Source organism: Heteronotia binoei, chromosome 13 (genome assembly GCF_032191835.1).
Source record: "Heteronotia binoei isolate CCM8104 ecotype False Entrance Well chromosome 13, APGP_CSIRO_Hbin_v1, whole genome shotgun sequence".
NCBI classification, from domain to species: Eukaryota; Metazoa; Chordata; class Lepidosauria; order Squamata; family Gekkonidae; genus Heteronotia; species Heteronotia binoei.
Window position 1 is genome coordinate 44,964,432 of NC_083235.1, and position 22,342 is coordinate 44,986,773.

At 41.5% G+C, this 22,342-nt stretch overlaps 1 protein-coding gene across 1 annotated transcript in view; it reads left to right on the forward strand.

The window, feature by feature from the left end:
• Positions 1–22,342, forward strand: part of RACGAP1 (Rac GTPase activating protein 1) — a 47,576-nt gene that overhangs the window by 16,363 nt on the left and 8,871 nt on the right. Inside the window, exons 4-10 of the mRNA XM_060253555.1 lie at positions 8,804–8,934; positions 11,800–11,869; positions 12,433–12,486; positions 13,284–13,361; positions 14,789–14,906; positions 19,337–19,464; positions 19,827–19,991. Coding sequence (XP_060109538.1) covers positions 8,804–8,934; positions 11,800–11,869; positions 12,433–12,486; positions 13,284–13,361; positions 14,789–14,906; positions 19,337–19,464; positions 19,827–19,991 — 744 coding nt within the window. The remainder of the gene's footprint in view (positions 1–8,803; positions 8,935–11,799; positions 11,870–12,432; positions 12,487–13,283; positions 13,362–14,788; positions 14,907–19,336; positions 19,465–19,826; positions 19,992–22,342) is intronic.

Sequence of the window (22,342 nt, forward strand, 5' to 3'; positions counted from 1 at the left end):
TCCCCCTCCAGTCAGCTGATCAATTGGGTGAGTTTTTAAAGAGCCTGTAAAAACAGAGGGAGAAGGAGGCGCCGTGGAAGGGGGCAGGGCAACAAGGCTGCGTGGTGCGGGGTGGCCATATTCAGTTCCCCCACCCTGCTGGCTCTGGGGCCACAGTGGGCGGGCTGGCCGGCCCCTAGTGCCAAAAAGGCTGGGGACCACTGGTATAGGTTATAGAGCTGCCAAGGCTAGTACCCTTCTTGTGTACAAAGCCTTTCACTTACTGACAGATTCTGGTAGTCCTCAGTGAATATTTTCATTCTTTTTCCATATTGTTAAAAATTAGTTCATATGTCTCTGCTGGAGCAGTTTTCTGGTCAGAGGGTACAGAGGTTGCTTCAACATTCAAAGGATCCTAAATGCAAGCATACATAGAATGTTTTGTTCAGGCATTACCTTTGTGACCTTTTTCTGACTCAAGCACTCTTTATATACTTTTTCACATCAAAAGGCCAGTTCAGTACATCTTCTGCAGCAAAGTGACCTCTTGCTGAGGGCCAAATCTAATGTGGTGCTGGGAGATCTGTGAAGAGATCTTTCCAGTAATTTTAAGACAGATAAGGAGGGAGACTGATCTTGTCAGGTATGGAAGAAGGGATACTCTCCTGTTCTCCCAGTGCGGTTTTGTTAGTCTTGGACGGGGAAGGGGGGGGGGCGGGGTGGAAACATGAAAACAGCACAGCAAGCCTTTCAAAACAACTGGCCCTCAGCTAAATGCTCTTTGAAATAAAATTGTGCTTTCCTGAATGCAAAAAATGAAACTGCACTCTGTAACCACTCTGGCAAGCCATTCTGAAGAACTTCTACTACTGCAGAAAAAGCCTGCAACCTGACTGTTGCCAATGGACAGTCCTAAGACTGGAGGGTGGCAACACAAGAAAGCATCCTCTCAGTTGTTGCATTGAAACTTTTGAACTCCCTCCCTACAGAGTTTAATCTATCTTCCTCTATCGTTACCTTGTGTGAAGAAATTTTGATTTCCCCTCCTAACATAGCTTTCCTCCCTGTCTGTGTGATTATGTTTGCATTTGTTTTTATATGTTTATATTGTTTTCTTTAATTGTGTTTATGTGTGTATGTATACATATATGTGTATACACACATACACTTTTTAATGTGTTTAATGTTTTTAATGTTCACCGCCTGATAGACCTTAGGCAACACAGAAATGTTTAGACTAATATATAGTAGTAATGTTGATCTGATTATCCATTGAGAGGGCTGGATCCAGGGGTACTCACAAACTCTTAATTCAATCTGCTAAATAGTACTTAACTTTTTCTGAGGTTGATAAATCAATGTCTTCCATTGTCTGTCTTGTCTGGATTCAGCTTTCATTTGTTTGCTCTCAGCCACTTGACTGTGTCCTCAAAAAAACTGGTCCTTGACCTTCACAGTTGCTTCTGCTTCAGTGTATCATGGTCAACTATATTAAATGTTGTTGATAAGATCTAACTATCAGCAGTGATGAATTGCCTTTGTCGTATTTTAACTAACAATAATCAACTAAAGGCAATTGAGCTGCTGCAGTCCAAAAATCCAGATCTAGAGCTAGATTGAAATGGGTGAATTGGAAAAGGGGGAGGGGAGGTCTGATTCAAAAGCAGAATTGTGTGTGGAAGGGACACAGGTTAAACCCCAGCCTCATAATTCCTGTCCAGATTGGTGCCCCGTCTAACTTCTATTTAAAAATGCTGTAAATATCTGGTCATGGGTCTTCCAGTATCTAATCTGCTTTGACTCTGACAGTGCTGGTATGGGGTTCCGCAGGGTTAGCCATGTTAGTCTTTACAGCCGAATAAATAGGGCTCTCATAGCACTTTAACAAGATTTTATTCCAGCATACGTTTTTATGGACTAGACTCCACTTCTTCAAGTGAGTGATGGTCTACTCACTGAATTTTAAGAAGAGGGTTCTATCTCTGAGGTGGGGGACATCTTAGTGGGTGATTCTCACCATCCTATCAGGGAGACAGGAACTAGATTTTGCCTTTTCCTGTCTGCTGTGGGAGTCAACCACCTCTTCAGTTCTCTTGCTGTCTCAATAGGTAAAGCAGTTCCTTAGCAGGCTAAACCTCCTGTTTGCTTCTGTAGAGCTTTTATATTCCTCTTCCAGTCTTTTTACAATTACCTATATTTTGCTCCTCTCATTCCTATATCCCTAATCTATTTTCTGAATCGTTCTCCAACCCCGCCCCCCCAGATCAGTAGTAGAGCCTCAGTGGAGCGCTGCATCAATTTCTGCTGATTACAAAACAATCACAGCCACAATCTCCCAAATGGCCTCTAACGAGCTCATGGACAGATTCTTCTCCAAAGGAAAGCAAGATGCTCCATTCACAACCACTGCTATTGAGCAGGATGCCTTGGGCGCTGGCATGCCTGGAAATTGGCTTGCTTGACGAACCAACTACCTTGGTGGCTCAGAAAAGCACATGAAAAAGTGCCACTTTCTGAAGCCTGCCTCATAATCTATGGCCTGCTCCAGCCATGCAGCTCCAAGTGGCAACCATTTTGAAATACCCAACTCGGCAGACAGAGGTGCTATGCAGACTCATAGCACCCATGCTGAGCATAGAGAAACTGAAACCAACTTCTTCCTGAGAGAAATGAAGAAGACGACGATTGCAGATTTATACCTCACCCTTCTCTCTGAATCAAAGATTCAGAGCGGCTTATAATCTCCTATATCTTCTCCCCCCACAACACACACCCTGTGAGGTGGGTGGGGCTGAGAGGGTTCTCACAGCAGCTGCCCTTTCAACGACAACTCCTTCAGTAGCTTCGGCTAACCCAAGGCCATTCCAGCAGGTGCAAGTGGAGGAGTGGGGAATCAAACCCGGTTCTCCCAGATAAGAGTCTGCACACTTAACCACTACACCAAATTGGTTCTCCAGTTCACCAACTACACCAGCTCTGGCTCAACACCACCAGATGGGTAATGTTCCCGGGACCCTGCCTGTTTCTGTAGAGTTTATAAATATGATAAGGCAAACCATGAAAGAGGAGGTTTTCAATTTCTGCTACTAAGGAGACTTAAGTTCCAGTAGGGCTCCTTCAGACTCCTCTTCCCCCCTGCCCTACTCCGAGACACTTACAACAAGGGTGCTCAGTGGCCAACAAAGGCAGCTCAGAAACAATCCTTGAGCAGAAAAAGTAGTAGGAAGAGCCACTGGGAGGGCGACTCCTCTTCAGGTAGCAACAGGAAAGAGAGAAGGCAGAATTCTTAGGCGGGCGAGGCAGTTGGCCCCCTTCCTGGAACGTGACGACCTGGCAACAGTGATCCATGCTACGGTCACCTCGAGGCTGGACTACTGTAATGCCCTCTACATGGGGCTACCCCTGTGCCGAACCCGGAAACTGCAGTTGGTGCAGAACGCTGCTGCCCGGCTGTTATTAGGGCTCCCAAGATGGGAGCACATTCGACCGGGGCTCCAGGGTCTGCACTGGCTGCCAGTAATATTCCGAGTCCGGTACAAGGTGTTGGTTATGACCTTTAAAGCCCTATATGGCCTAGGACCTGCCTACCTTAGGGACCGTCTCTTCCCACATGTTCCCCAGAGAGTACTACGTTCAGGTTCACAAAACCTGTTGGTAGTCCCCGGGCCAAAGGAGGCCCGCCTAAAATCCACCAGGGACCGGGCCTATTCAATAACGGCACCTTATTGGTGGAACCAGCTGCCGGAGGAGGTGCGGGCCCTGCGGGATCTAGGGCAATTCCGCAGGGCCTGTAAGACAGTCCTCTTCCGGCAGGCCTATGATATTAACTGACAATGTAAAATATCCTGGATGAAAAATGTATCTATAGGCCGCCGGTTTTTATTCTATCTTTTTTTACTAAATTATGATTTAATGGTATTTTAATTGTTTAAACTGAAATTGTTTTAATTATTGTGTTGTAAGCCGCCCTGAGACACCTAGGTGAGAAGGGCGGGGTATAAATATTAATATAAATAAATAAATAAATAAATAAATTCTTGTCAGATGCGGAAGAGGAAATTAATGTACCCAAGAAATCTATTCATTTATTTAAACCCAAGGATTACCAATATTTACTAGTTAAGACCCTGTCAGCTTTTGATCTCAGAGTTCCCTGTAGATGATGACCCTACTTCTCCCAGGTGAAATGCCAAAGCTAGACCTGGAGGGAATAAGGAATTATTTCATACATATTCTACATCAGAGAGAGTATTTCTTTGACAGCTTAAGGCAGAATGAGCCAACCCTATGGCTATCTGTCAGTTCCTGAGCTTTGTTCAAAATTATATCGTCACCAGCCTTTACAAATGAGATTTTGCAGGTTCCCTTGATGGATGGTCCTGTTGCAGCTCTACAGTTGTTCAGCCTACTTTCCAAAGAGGGCCAAGGTCAGTCAGAGACACCTTAGACAAGGGAGCAGAAACTGCCTTTAAAAGGCACGTGAAGCCACTGCCATGGCAATCAAGGCATCAGCTATAGTATCCATTGTGTCCAGGCCAGTAATAGTCTGGTCCACCTTCTTCTGACAGACAATCAAAGACTACTAGAAGGGGCCAACAACATTCTGAAAGCCAACACCTTCACATCAGATGCTGCTCTGGATGCTGTGGCTATGAGTGTGGTAAACAGACCTCTACTCCAAAAATATCATTTCAGCCTACCCATTCCAAGGCGACAGACTTTGGAGATGTTGTCGATACAATTCTGATAGAGATCAGGGATAAGAAGACAGTGCCCAAGATGCTCTTATATGAGACCCTTCAACACTCAGTCCTTTTGTTTGCCACACACCCTGCCCAGTTTCAACTAGAAAGCCAAACTGCCAGTCTGGGGATCCTCCAAACAAACATTTCAAAAAGGAGCATTTAATCCTTGATTCAGTAAACAATCAGCTAATAGACCAATTCATGATGGCAAGTCCTCAAAGGCATGGCTGGTACAGCATTCTGGTGGGAGGATGACTACTTTTTTGAGATGCCTGGATCAACACTCATGCAGACCCCTGGGCAACAGATGTAGTCTTGCAAGGTTACTCCATAGAGCTTGCCAGAACTCCACTGGAGCAAGGCAATCCAACACCTATTCAGCATTCAGGCAGTAGAATTGTACCTCAGATGGAGAAGGGATGAGAAGTTCATTCCATATTCATGGTCCCAAAGAAAAATTGGAATTGGAGTGCCTTCTTAGATCTCAAGTTTCCAAACAAATTCACACTTCAGGATAGAAACTCTCAGATTGATAACAGAAGCCCTTCAATTGGAAGAATTAAATCTCAGAGACCTAACTACATATTCCAATCTTCCCTCTACACAGATTTCTGAGATTTTGTGTTGGAAGACTACATCTGCAATTCAGAGTCCTCCCCTTGTGCCTCTTCACTGCCCCAAGAGTCTTCTCCAAGATTCTCATCAACCCAAATCATTTAAGGGAACAGGATTTGGCTATGGAAGTTGACAAGGGATCTGTTAACTTGCAGGCAGTGAATGGTCCTGGATAATTTGCTGATCACATCAAGTTCCATAGCTAAATCCCATTAACACACACAGAAGACCATTCATTGCCTGCAAGCTCACAGATTCCTTGTCAACTTTCAGGAAAGCTCCTTGCAATGAACCCAGAGACTAGAACATATGGGAATAATTATAGATTACCACAACCATTTTTTTTTACGAAGAGAAAAGTACGGAAGACAAAAGAAATGTCAGAAGCTATCATCAAAAGCAAATCAACTTCTCTGATGATGTCCAAACTAATGTTAATTTCAAAAAGTTTTTCACTCCTTCAGTGAAACAAATCTTTACAGATGCCAGTCTCTTGAGATGGGGGGCAACCTTAGATGGGATACCAGTTCAAGACCACTGTCTATGAATAAGTCTCATCGCCCTATCAACTGTTGGAACTTCAAGCAATCCGTCTCACTCTGTTTCACTTAAGTATACAGACAGCAGACTACTATGTCTTGGTGCAAACAGACAATATCTCAGCCAAAGTTTACCTCAACAAATGGGTGTGTGTTTCCAAATAATCAGAGCTCGTCAAAGAGGCAATTAAAATGTAGCATAGTCAGAGGAAAAACTAGCTTCAGCATGAGCAGAGCACATCAGGGGATCAGTAGATGTTCAGGCAGATTTGCTCAGCAGGGACATCATTAAGGAAGAGGAATGATCTGTCAAGAAGGATCTGTTCTACTTAATCACATCCCACTTCAACCTCCTATTGGTGGACCTGTTGGCATAACCCACCACTCATCAGCTACTGTGATACTTCACCAGGTTCCTCCATCCACGAGCTGAAGCTGCAGATGTTGACTTCTTCAGGTCTTCTCTTCACCTTCAGGTTTTCTCTTCACCCATAGCCATCAGGTCTTCTCTTCACCTTTCTTCCCATTCCAGCCATCTAAAGATCAAGGAAATAAAGGTGTATATTATCTTGATAGCACTACTATAGCCTCACTGCCCATTCTCAGCACTCCAGGAAATGGCGATCTCTCCACTTCTATCCCTACTAGTATTCCCAGACATGCTTCAATAGGGACCCATCTGGCACCATTATCCAGAGTGGCTACGGATGATTGCTTGGAGGTTGAGTGGGACGACTTTCTATGCTTCGGATACTTCCAGGGTGTGATGGAGACACTATCAACAATTAGAATATACAATATTTCCTTGAAAGCATTCATCATATGGAGCATGAGAAAAAGTGTCGATCTACTACTTAACCCTCCAATGGAAGCCATACTGGCCTTCTACAGGACTCAGACCACCCACTCTCAAAAGACAAGTAGTTGCACTATCATCAGTCTTGCCCCAGTTTGGAGGTAGTAATCTCTCCAACCATCCTCATGTACACTGTTTCCTCATAGGGGCAACTCTCAAAAGCTCTGCTCAGATGCATAAAATTCCTACATGGAAATTGTAGATGGTCTTATCAGCGATTCCCAGACTTCCCTTCAAACCAGATAGGGTGATAACTTTACAATGGATAAGGATGGTGCTTTTAATCATAGTAGTGACTTCAGCTAGCAGAGTTTTGAAGTTAGGTACTTTGTCCAACAAGCCTGAGTCATGCATTTTTCATAAAGACAAAGTCACACTAAGACTGGGTCTGATATTCCAACCAAAGGTTAATTTTACCTTCCATAGATGTCAGAAAATCTGTTTTCCTTTTGTCCAGAGCATAAACATCCTAAAGAAAAACCATGGCATACATTAGACATTACAAGAGGACTCAAAACCTTTCTATGCAGGACCAAACATATCAGGAGAACTGATCCAATATTCATAAACATATCCCCTCCTAATATGGGAAGGAAGATGTCAAAACCAACCATCAGTGCTACACTCAAGATCTGTATCATTGTGGCTTATAAGTCTGTCAAGCTAGAAATCTCATTTGGAATCACAGTTCACTCTGTTTGCCAAACATGCATCAGTAGAAAAAGTGTGAAAGGCGGCAACATGGTCATCTATATCCACCTTTGTGAGACACTATAAGCTGAACCCATACGATTCAGCTGATGCTTCCTTCAACAGAAGAATTCTGCACCATGTAATAACTGTTGAAGACAATCACTCACCCAAGTGACATTATTTTGGGAGGGCCCACTAAGATGACCTCCACCTCAGAGGTGGAATGGACCATTGGACACTTACTGTGAAGAGTCTTCCATCAAAGAAAGGAGGACATCTTGCCCCTCTCAAAGTCATTGTCAAACATAAGCTACCCATTTTGTGTACCCCTTGTGTACCCTATGACTTTTTAATGAGTTTTCTCCACTTGCCTAAGTTCTCATGGTTACCTGTTATTATTATTTGGTTGCATGTAGAGTAGGAGTTTAGTAAGTTACTGCTTTTTGGAGTTACCAGAAGAGGTGGGTGACTTCCATGGAAGACAGGAAGAGGAAAACTCTAGTTCCTGCCTCCCTGATAGGACAGTGGGAATTACCCACCAAGATGTCCTCCTTTCCTCAGAGGAGAAGGACCCTTCACAGTAAGTATCCAATACCATTCTAGCCCATGGAAACTTATGCTAGAATTAAAAAAATGACAACAAACCTTAGCTCTGAGGGTACCATAAGGCTCCTGTTTATTTTTCCAGTTTAGGGAGTTTTTCATTTTTTGTTTAGACCATTCCATAAAGACTGCACCCTTAGTTCATTCTGCTATTCATTATTCCAGGTTTCTTTTCTAATTGTTCTGTTTTATTTGGCACTATGCAATTCATTTGGCTTTGCTTCATGTTTGGGGGATTGTTTCTCATGGGGCTAAACTTAACCTCTGTTTACTGTAACGTATAAGAGACCTTACTCTTGCTAATTGATCTCTTCCATGGTGCAAAAAACAAAGAATCAAGTTAAACTGTATATGTCTATTCAGTCCATCTTGACGCATTTGTGTGTGCTTTATTGCCTCCCTTAGTGGATGGGAATACATTGTTGGCCACTTTTGAATTCAAAAATGCTATTTTCTTGCCATGCTAATATGGTGGAAACTATTGTGATTTGCAAATGGAGTCTGTAAGATACCGGCAAATTGCTTTATGGCTCAGCGAAATGTATTTGGAGTACCTTATCTTTTTACACTAGGTAGCAATTTGATCCAGCAAAATCTCTTTGCTGCTGCTTTAAACTAAGTTGATGCTATCACTTGAGAGACAGGTGCATATCTCTTCATAGATATTTATATGCAGTTGATGTAGCGACTTTCCTTAGAAAGCTATGTGTATTATGGGTTGTCTGTCTCACAAATGTAAAGCAAAACTACTTTTGATGTTTTCTAACTTGTAGGAGCGGCAGATCCAGCTGATCAGAGAGCTGCTCATGTGTGATTCATCAGGCAGCATTCAGCTGAGTGAAGAACAGAAGTCGGCACTGGCCTTCCTAAACAGGCCTCAAACTTCCACTGCCGGAGACAAAAGGTAGGCTAGTCAGGTATTACCAGGATGTAGGTTGACCTAGATGTAGGTTGCAAATATAATAAATGTCATGTTAGAGTCAGTACAAGAAATTTTAAATGTATTTGGAAAAGCTTAAATGCACCTAGACTTAGCTGTTTTTATCCAGCACTTTGTATGACATATTTTCAACTTTAAAGTTTCTTGATTCACAAAATTCCAGTTCGAGTTCTGTGTTGGAAACCAGTTTTACACTGGGGCATGAGGAATTCCATAATTATGCTGCAAGTCCTGTGCAGCATTGATTTGCTGAAATAATTGTTTGTGGTGTAGAATCGGTTCCATTATGCCTACAACTCAAACTCTTAAAAAAAATTTCTTTTAATGTAGAAGTACTAACCTTCATGTCAATAATCCTGCCTCTACAATAGTAATAAGCCTATGGGTGGTAACGCCAGCTCAGTAGTACTTTTTCCAGCAACTGATCAAACTAGTCATTTTTCTTGTTAGGTAAGAGGCTACTTGATCTGGATCCGACTTAAATGGATAGTGGGAGGGTTATTTTTATACAAATAAGCATGGAGTTCTATTCTGTGCACAAGCTGTCAAAGAGGGTAACAAAAGTTATAATAAGTGACCGAAGAACACTAAAGATGCTATAAAATATTATAAATAGATCAGAATGTATATAGTACATTAAAGAGAATATAACATTTATATGGTCGCTCTGGGAATGCTGCTTTGAGCTGGAGCTGGGATTAGTGCTCCGATTTAAATAGTAAAGGGATAGTTGGGGACATATTACATCTTGTAACCATTTTTGTTGAAATAATGGTGCATGATGAAATAATGCAATGGTGAAATAATACAAAATAAACTTGGCATTTTTTTTACTCATTGTTCAGAAGAAAATTACATTCAGAGAGATTAGAAAAAGTAATCCAAAATTTTGGAGCACGTGCGAAGTTTGTGCTGTCCTATTTCATGGAGAGGTTGAGGAAAATACATATAAATATAACCTAGGTAGGGCCGTCAATAAAAAAAAATTCAGTAATATCCAGTTCCGGAAATATTCGGTAATAATTTTTTCGGTATTCCGGATATTTTCAAATAGTAGTATCTGGATATATCCAAATGGCAGGGCAGCTGCAGGCGATTCTCTCCCAAGGCCCAAAAAGGCTGGACCATACTATGGGCGCCCCAAAAGGCACACACATCCCCAGCACAACCAGAAAAACAGTAAAACACCACCAGCAGTTCAACAGATCAGTAAGCCACCACAGCCTGGCCAACGGAAAACGGAGGAAGAAATCAGACCACACACGACCAAGTCAACCAAAGCCTGGCATAATTTTAACAGGCAACTCCAAAAAACAACAAAAAAAATTAACAGGCAATTCCAAAACATTTTTAAGATCCCCAGAAAGGATTATAAAAATAACACAGATTAAATAACACTTTAAGCCAGGTGATGCCAGAGCCATCCCACCCCCCAAGCAACCGAGCCCCCAACAAAACCAACCACCCAAAGCAGGAGGAAAACTCAAGGTCAGGCCACAGAGAGCAAAGCACAGCGAAGGGCACAGAAGCTCACTCACTGTCTATGGTAAGTTGGCAACACAGCAGCAGCTTTCTTGCTGGAGCACACAATAGCCCTGAGCCATTTGCAAAATGCATGGTTGTGATTGGTTCAGGGGCCTCCTCCTCTCCCCAGACAGATGCAGGAAAATCCCTGAGCATTGCATTTTGCAATCTGCAAAATGCAATGCTGTGATTGGATCAGGGGCCTCCCCCCCCCTCCCCTCACCCCAGCCAGAGGTGGGAAAAGCCAAGGGAATGGCAGAAAAGGCAATCACAGACTGCCTTTTGCTTTGCCCCCATTGCTTTCTATGGACAACAGGGCTTTACCGAAAATTTCCAAATACCACTAATATTATCTGGAATTCAACTATTCGGAATTCCGGAAATAGGCTCAGATGTCTATCCGGAATTCCCTAATTTTGAATTTTACCAAAAAGGCAGTTTTTGGTAAATATTTGTTAGACCCTATACCGAATTGACAGCCCTAATCCTAGGTTATGTGCATCCTTTGAATGAAGCCCTACCTCTTTCTGCATCCTCCAAACCTTGGGTGTGTGACAAGAGTAGATTATGCAGCTAGCAATAATGCCTCCAACATCTAGGTTTTTTTATGACTTGGTATCGTCAGCAAATATTGGAGTGTCAAAAAAAAAAGTGAATGGGGGAGAGGGTGTGGCAGGGCAAAGTCACCAGAGTCTCAGTAAGCCTGTTGACTGGCAGCTGGGCAGAGCATTGCAAGTTCATCCTAAAGGTCCAGTTTAATTTCTGAACCTTTGGTAGACAAATCCAGCATGTTTTGAAAGTGGTAATTTTTCATTTTTGAAGCCATCACCCACCAGCTTGGTCATTTGGCAGTCCTATTGGAGAACTAGAGGAGCTCATTCCCTTTGCTTCCCTAGGTCTCTTAAGATAGCGTGGCATGTAACCTTGTGTATACCCTGAAGCATGGGAATGTTCTACATCCAGGGCACTTAAATCCTGAAAACACATGACACAAATTAGCACAGCTCTTTGCATTATTTATTTTCCGGAACTTTTTTGAGGGTTTGTTTTTTTTTTATAACAAGGAAAGGAAAGTTGCGAATCTCAGTGTTCCAACTTCTGCTGCAGACATCCAGTTCTGTACTTGTGCAGCAAATTTGCAGGTGCACACAATGCATATAGCTCTGTTTAGGATGTGGTATTTGTTAACAGCTTGTGTTCAAAGGCTGACCAGTTGGTTAGTAATGATAAAGATTTGATAAAGGTATAGCCTGCAAATAAGAGTATTCTCTGTGAATGATGTATATGTATGTTTTCATTTTGTAGACTGTCAACAATTGACGAATCTGGTTCAGTTCTGGCTGACATTAGCTTTGACCAGACTGATGAATCACTGGTAATATAACTGATTTTTCTTCACTTGTGTTGTTTTTTCAAAATTGTTTAAATCCAAATCTATCTTATATAAGCAGAAAGACACTTCTTTCAATATGGGTTCTGAGTAGCAGATGGGTTATTGCCAATTTCAGCCTTCCCACTGCAGACCCACCTGTTATATTGCACACTGATACCAAGGTCTCCACCCCTCCCGGGCCATGAGAGTCTTTTTTTTTGTAGTGTGTAGGGGCTACGTTGGGTAGGAAGAAGGCAGAAATTATCCATTCAACAGACAGAGTGCCATTTAGCATCCTTTTGAATCTAATCCTGTGTGGTTTTGACTTAAAATGATCTTATGAAAACATAACTCTGAATAATTGGTTTTGTCCTGTACATGTGAGTTTCCCTTACGTTCATTATTTAACTTTTTGCTTCCAGTTTCCACATGTGGTGCACATACAAGATCAGTTTTGCACTCTGATCTGCCGAGTAGTTTTTAAATGATAGATATGAAATTAAACAAAGAGCATGCATGAAGTTTCAAGCTACAGGATGCTAATGGGATTCTTCTCTCAACTCCAGGACTGGGATTCGACATTAGTAAAGACTGTCAGATTGAAAAAGAGAGAGAAAAGGGTGTGTACTTCCTTTTACCGTTTATTGATATCTATGATCTGATATAAAGTAGAGTTTTCTCACACTACTGAATTTTTACACTGATTCATCACTTAGATCAAACTGACAAATCTCTCACTTGAACTTGGCCATCAAAGTGTATGACAATGTATTTCATGGAACAGCAATGTTCTCTCACTCCCCCATTTCATTGTGAGATAGGCTTCCAGTAAGTTCCATTCTGGCTTCCAGTGAGAGATGAGTTCCATTCTGTCAACAGAACGTTTGCCTTGCCAAACCTGCATATCTGCTATGCCACTTGGTTTGTGCTATATGTACAGCTATATTCAGTTTGCTTGTTTCAAACTGAAATTTTGTTCAAGTTTCTAATGCTTATGAATACAGCAATTTTGCCAGTTCAGTTTCGTAGAATCCAAGAAGAAGGCATAATTTTGTCTTGCAGGTTAATATAACTGAAAAGTTTATTTTATTTCTTATATTTAGAGGAACATTCCCAAGATAAAGACCTTCCTTTCTCCCTACCTTCCCAAATTCTATTTGTTATATTTAGAGGAACATCCCCAAGATAAAGACCTTCCTTTCTCTCTACTTTCCCACTTACTATTTCTTACTTTTACTCATTCAGTAAGTAATTTATGCACAGCCCAGCCCAAGCAAAATTTACAGTGACCAATTTCTCTAGAATACAACAAGAGTATCAAATCCTTTGGAAGTATTTTAGTACCCTGATAGAACTTAATTTCATTTATCTCAGGAATTGTTTGATCTGAACTCTGTTGCAAATATCTTTTTCACAGCGTTCATCCAGGCAGTTTATAGAAGGCCCACCTGATCCTTTAAAGAAAGCTCGTTCCATTGGTTCTACAGTAGACCAGGTATGTGGTTTGCAAAAGATTTTTGCTTGCTTTTTGATGTGACTGTTAACCTACAAAAAAATTACTACTTTTTTATCCTATTCTCCTTCAAAAGGCACTTAGGGTGGTGCACATGGATTCCTTCCCATTTGTAGCAGGCAGCCCTGCTAGTTATACCTAGGGCCCATGCATTTGAAGGCCTGTCTCTTTCAGTAAGAGTCTTTGTGGCAACTTTGTTCAGCAAAGCAATGTTTGTTCATTAGCTCACACACCCCTCTTCTTGGAGGCCTGTTCATGGGCTTTTCATGGCTGCCCCAGCCCTTTGGAATGATCTCCCAGAAAATCTTAGAAATGCCTCAACCCTGTTGGAACTCCCTGAGGAAAGTAAAATGGGGCTTTTTATTGGGCTATTGAAACTCCTGATAGTAGAGAAGATTCAAGCACTTAATGGTCTCTTGGGACATGGCAGGGGTCTGTTAAATGAGGTGCTTATTGCATACCTCAACCCAGAAAGGGCATTAAAAAAAAAGAATACAGTGAATCAGACTGATGAAGTGCCATTGATGAACTCTCCTTACTCTTTGCCAGCACACTGTAGATCCAAAGGATAATAATATCACCTAGTACATACATTTAACCAGTTAATTTACCAAAATGTCATGGGAAACTTTGTAAAATGCTTTGCTGGACTTTACGTCCACAGTATTCCCATGATCCACTAAGTTCGTTCTCAGCCTGATAGAATTTGTTTTTGAAAAATTCATAGTGGCATTTCCTAATCTCCTGTGGCTTTTTCAATATATAACATAAGGCTGCCAATTGTAGAAATAAACAAAACCCCTTGGACAGAGGTACACATTTTTTACTTACAGTTTCTGACATATAGTGCTATTTTCTCTTGTATCTGTTCCTTTTGAACCACTTCATCTGCTTTATTTTAATCCTGGGAGTCATCTCACCAAGTCTCTATTAAGACACAGTTACTGTCCTGTACTAGAAGTTCCTTTATTTCCTTTACTCTGAGGTTTAATTGAGAACCATAGTAATTATGCTGCAAAAGATGTGTAAGCAGAACTCACGGAGTGAGGCTTTCCCATTCTTTCTCATGCTACAACCCTCCCCCCTTGTGTTCCTGGAACTCAGGGGATCGCATAAGGGACACAGTCACAGTCTACAGGTGGAGGGGGTGGGAATGCCCTCCAATCCATTGACAGAAGTGCCCTTCTGTTCTAGAATCCAAGTCTCTTGCTATCTCCTCATTTTCACCATGAAGGCTTTCATTTTGGAAGCCACAGTTCCTGTGCTGTGCAATATGTCAAGTTAAGTGCCTGAGGCTGCACTAACTTGGAATGGATTGCAGATTCTGTATGCTCAGGAAGAGAGAGCCTCTTATATATCTCCCTTGACTGCATCTTGCTACAGTTAATCTCTCGGATGTCTCATTTCAGGGAAACGAATCAATAGTTGCAAGAACAACCCTCATGGTACCTAATGATGGAGGCCCAATTGAAGCAGTCTCCACTATTGAAACTATACCTTGCTATGCTGGAAGTCGTAGAAAGGCAGGTAAGTGTCTGTTTCCAGATTGTCACATCTCTTCCATCCCCACTGTGCTGGTCACCTTTCATGTTGTGTGTCTGCTGCTGCTGTTCTTTCTTCTTTATTTGCTTTCACTTACGCTTTCGAGATGGTGGTCTTCTATCGGGAGATGGTTTGCACCTTACAGCGGTAGGGAAAAGGGTGTTTGGTAACAGCCTTGCTAACCTAATAAGGAGGGCTTTAAACTAAATTGTATGGGGGAGCGAGACAATAATTCAAAGTCTCGTATGATGCCAGAAACTGGTGATAAGAACATTAAAGATTTGCAGAGAGTGGCGCATACACTAGGTAATGTTAACTTGCAGGCTTCTACGGAAACCAAACCCTTGGGATGCATAAAACATGGATTCCGATGTCTCTACACTAATGCAGAGTATGGGAAACAAACAGGAGGAACTGGAAGTTCTAATAAAGGAAGGAGACTATGACATAATAGGCCTTACTGAAACGTGGTGGGATGACACTCACAACTGGAATATTAGGATTCAGGGGTACAACTTATTTAAAAGGGACAGGCAAATGAGAAAGAGCGGAGGCGTGGCAGTATATGTGAAGGAGGTATATACTTGTGAGGAAATATGTGAATCGGAGCATTGCAGCTCAGTTGAGAGTCTCTGGATAGAAATAAAAGGAGTAAGAAACAACAGTGATATTATTGTGGGGGTCTGCTATAGACCACCAAGTCAGGCAGAGGACTTGGATGAGATACTTCTACAGCAGATTGCAAAGTTCTCCAAGAGAAGGGATACAGTGGTCATGAGAGATTTCAGTTACCCGGACATCTGTTGGAAGTCCAACTCTGCTAAAAATGAAAAGTCAAATAGATTCCTGACTTGTCTTGCTGACAACTTCCTTTTCCAGAAAGTGAAAAAGGAAACGAGGGGATCCGCTATTTTGAATTTGATTTTCACCAACAAGAAAGAATTGATTGAAGTGGAAATAGTGGGCACCCTGGCAGTAGTGACCATGTGATTTTGGAATTTACATTCTTAGGGAAGGGAAAAGCTATACGTAGTCAGACTTATAGGTTGGACTTCAGAAAGGCAAACTTTGGTAAACTTAGAACTATGCTGGGTAAAATCCCATGGTCAGAAATATTTAGGAGGAAGGGGGTTCAGGAGGGGTGGGAGTTTCTTAAAAGCGAAATACTGAAAGCTCAATCACAGACAATTCCTATGAGAAGAAAAAATGGAAAAATCCTAAAGAAGCCGAAGTGGCTCCATAAACAGCTCTCTAAAGACTTGAGAAATAAAAAAGACTCCTTTAGGAATTGGAAGAAGGGCCTTATAACCAAGGATGAATATAAAGAAATCACCAGTGCTTGTAGAGAAAAAGTTAGGAAAGTAAAGTTCAGTATGAGCTTAGGCTGGCCAAAGATGCTAAAAACAACAAAAAAAAGAGTTCTTTTCTTATGTTCAGAGTAAGAAAAAGAGCAAGGACATGGTAGGCCCATTGTGAGGCCAAGAAAGTGAAATTGTAACAGGTAATGAAGAGAGGGCAGAACTGCTCAATTCCTACTTTTCCTCAGTCTTCTCTTCTGAGGGGAACGGTGCTCAGCATGGCAAAAGCAGAACATATCGGGGGTATGAAGTTCCAACCTAGGATCAGCATAGGGGTAGTATATAAACACCTAGTTTCTTTAAATGAAACTAAGTCCTCAGGGCCAGATGAATTGCATCCAAGGGTTCTAAAAGAGCTTGCGGATGTAATTTCTGAGCCTCTGACTATTTTTAAAACTTCTTGGAGAACAGGAGAGGTGCCGGAAGATTGGAGGCGGGCGAATGTTGTCCCCATCTTCAAGAAGGGGAACAATGAGGATCCAGGTAACTACCGACCCGTCAGCTTGACGTCTATACCTGGAAAAGTTTTAGAACAAATCATCAAACAGTCGGTCCTGGAATATTTAGAAAGAATGGATGTGATTACTAAGAGCCAGCATGGTTTTCTCAAGAACAAGTCATGTCAGACTAACCTGATCTCTTTTTTTGAGAAAGTGACTACCTTGCTGGATCGGGGGAATGCTGTAGACATTGTTTATCTTGATTTCACTAAGGTTCCACATACTATCCTTGTTGACAAGTTGGTAAAATGTGGTTTGGATCCTGTTAGCATTAGGTGGATCTGTAACCGGTTGACAGATCGCACCCAAAGAGTGCTTGTGAATGGTTCCTCATCCTCTTGGAGAGGAGTGACAAGTGGAGTGCCTCAGGGATCTGTCCTGGGACCTGTTTTGTTCAACATCTTTATCAATGATTTGGATGAAGGAATAGAGGGAATGCTTATTAAATTTGCAGATGATACTAAATTGGGAGGGGTTGCAAACACAAAAGAAGACAAACAAGATACAGGATGACCTTGACAGGCTGGAAAACTGGGCTAAAACCAATGAAATGAATTTTAATAGGGATAAATGTAAAGTTTTGCATTTAGGTAGGAAAAATCCAATACATGGTTATAGAATGGGGGAGACTTAGCAGTAGTATGTGCGAAAAGGATCTAGGGGTCTTAGTGGATCATACGCTGAACATGAGTCAACAGTGTGATGTGGTGGCTGAAAAGGCAAATGCAGTTTTGGGCTGTATCAACAGAAGTATAGAGTCCAGATCACGTTATGTGATGGTATCGCTTTACTCTGCTCTGGTAAGACCTCATTGTGTTCAGTTTTGGGCACCACAGTTTTGTGTTCAGTTTTGGGCACCAGAGTTTAAGAAGGATATAGACAAGCTGGAACGGGTCCAGAGGAGCGACGAAGATGGTGAAGGGTTTGGAGACCAAGTCCTATGAGGGAAGGTTGAAGGAGTTGGGAATGTTTAGCCTGGAGAGGAGGCGGCTGAGAGGTGATATGATCACCATCTTCAAGTACTTGAAGGGTTGACATGTAGAGGATGGTGTGGAATTGTTTTCTGTGGCCCCAGAAGGTAGGACTAGAACCAGTTGGTTGAAATTAGATCAAAAGAGTTTCCGGCTCAACATTAGGAAGAACTTCCTGACCATTAGAGCGATTCCTCAGTGGAACAGGCTTTCTCGGGAGGTGGTGGGCTCTCCTTCCTTGGAGGTTTTTAAACTGAGGCTAGATGGCCATCTGACAGCAATTAAGATCCTGTGAATTTAGGGGGAGGTGTTTGTGAGTTTCCTTCATTGTGTAGGGGGTTGGACTAGATGACCCTAGAATTCCCTTCCAACTCTTATGATTCTATGTTCCTGCTTTCCTAATACTCTCTCGCTCTCTGTTTACCTTTCTTTTCCTTTCTCTGCTTCCTTTCTTCCCTCCAACCTACCTAATCTAGTTTTTGCTATTTTTCTCCTCTCCCTCAGCCATTGCTTTCCCTTCACATTCCTCTATTTCTGGACCATTCACTTCCTAGTGGGGGGTCTGTACAATGTAGGTGCCATTTATGGATAGCTATAACAATCCAAATATGTTACTTTTTACTACTTCACAGTTTCCTCCTGTCCCTTTTTGTTTCCAGATTTTTCAGCAAATGGTAGGATTCCCTCAAATTTCTGGAAACATTGACCATATCCCTATTTTATAGCTGTTTTGGTCATAGGTTCAGGTGTAGACGTAGATGCAAATGATAATGGCTTTCTGTTATAAGATACTCCAGTGCTGCTGCTGGTGAAACATGCCATCCAGTTGCAGTGAACTTATGGCTATGCCATAGGACTTTCAAGGTAAGAGGCATTTGGAGGTGGTTTCCTGTTCCCTGCCTCTGCATAGCAACCCTAGACTTCCTTGGAGGTCTTCCATTTAAGAATTAACCAGGGCTTACCCTACTTAGCTTCCAAGACCTAACAAGATCAGGTTAGCCTGGGCCGTCCAGATCAGAGTTGTTACCAAGAGTAAACACAGTAGACCAGCTCATATTTAAATTTATGTTTCAGATTTGTCACGAGTATACTAAGAACAGATTTGCTCGACCATCCTTATGTTGTGTAGCTTAGTTCCCTTTTTAAGTGTCACTTTATTTTATAATATACCGCAGAGACATACACTAATATATTTTCTTGTTCTCCTTAAATCCATACCACACGTTTGTTCTATATCTGCTCTGATAAGGATTAAAGAGTTGCACTAAAAGCAGCCCACTAAATATCCCTTCCTCCTGTCTGAGCCTCTGCTGGAAAAAGGCTCTAAAATCTTTCTTCTGGGGGAAAAAATGAGGCCCTAATTATTTCAGTACTAAAAATAGGAATTGAAGAACACAAAATTGGATGTTCTTGGAACTCCCCTTTCTGGCTGCATTAGCCAACCACTGCAAAGAGCAGTCACATTTTACTTGCTGAGAAATGGCATGCTCTGTGGGTTAAATTGAAGATTCATTCTGCCAGTTTTAGTCCAATGTCAAAAACGAAATGTGGGAAATGGCTCTTTTTTTCTTTTGCATTCAACTAAGCCATTCTACAGCCCTGGATGAGTGACTCAAGCCTGGGAAGCAGGAAACTGGAAACCAAATCTGTAACAGATGGATCTGGCAGTACTGGGAGCACTGGGATAAGACTACATGAATTCGTATCAAAAACGGTGAGTGAGCAGGCAAAAGACTGACTCTCTGCGATTACCTTTTTAATGGTTTTGATGGGTTTACTGGTGCTAAGAAATGTACCTTTTTCCAGGACAAAGTCCAGGTCTTGATTTTTCTCTCCTACCCCTCCCCCCCGGCAAAAAACCACAACATTTTGAGCCCATGACATCTCAAGGAACGCCACCTTCTTTGAATTTACTGCCCCCAGACTCTTGAGTGTTAGCTGAAACTTTGCTCTTGGTACTACCATCTTTTTGAAAGTAAGGCAATGAGGAGCAGGACTTCTGTTAATGGTGCTCTCTGGCCAAATGGAATACTTTGCTCTTTACATGTGTGCTTGCTCTCTTCTCTCTCCCCCTAGGTTATCAAACCAGAGTCATGTGTTCCATGTGGCAAGCGAATAAAGTTTGGGAAACTGTCCCTCAAGTGTAGAGACTGTCGGGTAGTGACTCATCCAGAATGTCGAGACCGCTGCCCCCTGCCCTGCATCCCTACCTTGGCAGGAACCCCTGTGAGAATTGGGGAGGTATGTTTCTATATTAATGATGCCTTATGCAGCCTTACAGTTGCATAATTTTGTGTTGGATCTGGTAAAGAAAGGACTGAAATTTAAGTGGGTGAAGTGTGAGGCATGTATATGCAGATTCTCTTGAGGTATTAATCCTGACATGATGAAGTGCTATTGGTGAATGGAAAGTCTCACCTGGGTCTTAAGGTGTCACCTGTTTGGATGAAGTGGCTCTTTTTCTTTTTTGTTGCACTCCTATTGAAGGAACAGGTCTGAAGTTCCTATTGAAGGAGCAGGTCTGGAATTAGGGGATGCTGTTGGACCCAGGCCAAAAAACAAAGTGTTTTACTCTGGAAATGATATAGAAGAAGTGGAGTTCCTGCAATAGTGAACTGAGATGTAGCACAAGCAATCAGGGGCTATGATGCAAAGTCTGAACAAATAGTATCTATCAGACTTAATTGAAAGCCTTACCATCATTCAAGTTTCTCCCAACTGTAGATGGTGAAGAGGAAGAAATTGAAAGCTTTTATGCAAGTGTCCAGGAAAATATTGATCACGCCACCTAAATAAGATATGCTGATAATCACAGCATATCTTATTTAGGTGGAACGCAAAAGTAGGAAATAAAGTAGAATCAAACATTATTGGAAGATGTGGGCTGGGAGCATGAAATGAAGCAGGAGAGTTACTCGTGGAATTTTGTGAAGACCAACAATGTGTTTAGTATGAAGACATGTTTCAGGCAACTGTAGAGATAATTCTGTAGGTGGATGGCCAATATCAAATAGATTACAGAAGCAGAAGAAGGACAACCTCTTTTCTCTCTGCTAAAACAAGACCAGGAGATAGTTGTAGACAGACCTTAAATGTTACTATTGAAAAACAAAGCTGAAAGAAAACACCAAAATATTCATAGTGCCATAGCATCAAAATACATTCTAAACAGTCCTGAGGAATTTAAAAACCATGCAAAGAACAATTTTGCATTACTAACATCAAGTAAATGGGAACCAGAAGAACTGTGGGTTGAAATTACAGATATTAAGAAAGAATGTGCAAAGAGAATTCCTGTAGCCAAAAGAAAGGAGAGCCTTGCTGGCTGACTGGTGAAACTTAAAATGGCTAAAGATAGATGAGAAGCAGAAGTAAAAGAAATAGAATCAGAAGCTGACATGCAGTGTTCCAGCAACTTGCATGTGGAGACAAAAAGACCCATTATAACAACCAGTATAAAACAACAATTAAAAAGGAAGAATGAGAACATTTCCACAAGTTCCAAAAAATCAAAGGGAAATTTAAAACATGAGTAGGCCTGCTGAAAAAGCAACACAGAAATACGTTAACTGAACAGGACAAAATAAAGAAGAAATGGGAACAATACACCAAAGAGCTATACAGAAGAGATGAAGGGATGACAGATTCCTTCCCAAAAGAATCTTTTGAAGAAGAACCTGCAGTTTTAGAAAGTGAAGTGAAAGCTGCACTGATAGAAGTTGGGAAAAACAAATCACCAGGAGTAGATGGATATCAGTAGGACTATTTTGAGCCATAGAAATGGAATCAGTTAATATGTTAGCAAGAAGGTGCCAACAAATGTGGAAAACAAAATGTTCAATCTAAATTTCAATTCTGAAAAAAGGGACAGCAAAAACTGCAGCAACTATCAAACCATTGCCTTAATTTCTCACACAAGTAAAGTGATGTTTAAAATCTTACAACCAGATCTATTACTCTATGTGAAATGAAAAATGTGATTGTCAAGTCGGATTAAAAAAACGAAGAGGTTGTAGAAATCACATTGCAAATTACATTGTTATTGAAGCATTCGAGAGCATTTCAGAAAAAATGAACTTGTGTTATGCAGATAACAGTGAAGCTTTCTGACTGTGTGGCTCATGAAAAGCTATGGTTGGTTTTAAAAGAAATGTCAGTACCACAACCTCTGATTGCTTTGATATGCATCCTATACTCAGAACAAGAATCTACTGTTAGGAGAAAGAGAATATCTTCCAACTGGCAAAGGTGTCAGACAAGTTCCCTGTATGTTCATTTTGTATGCAAAACACACCATAAGGAAAGCTGAATGAGATTTAGATGGTGGAATGAAAATTGGTGGAAGGAAAGTTAACAGTTTGAGATAATCAGATGATAGCACATTTCTGGTAGAAAATATTGAAGACTTGAAACAACTACTGATGAAGGTTAAAACTGAAAGTGCCAAAGCAGGATTACAGCTGCATGTCCAGACGACAAATAATGCCTGCAGGGGAATTACACAACTTAAAAGCTGACAATGAAAAAATTGAAATGTTAAAAGATGTTCTGTTTCTGGTTCAATCATCAACCAAAAGGAAGACTGCAATCGA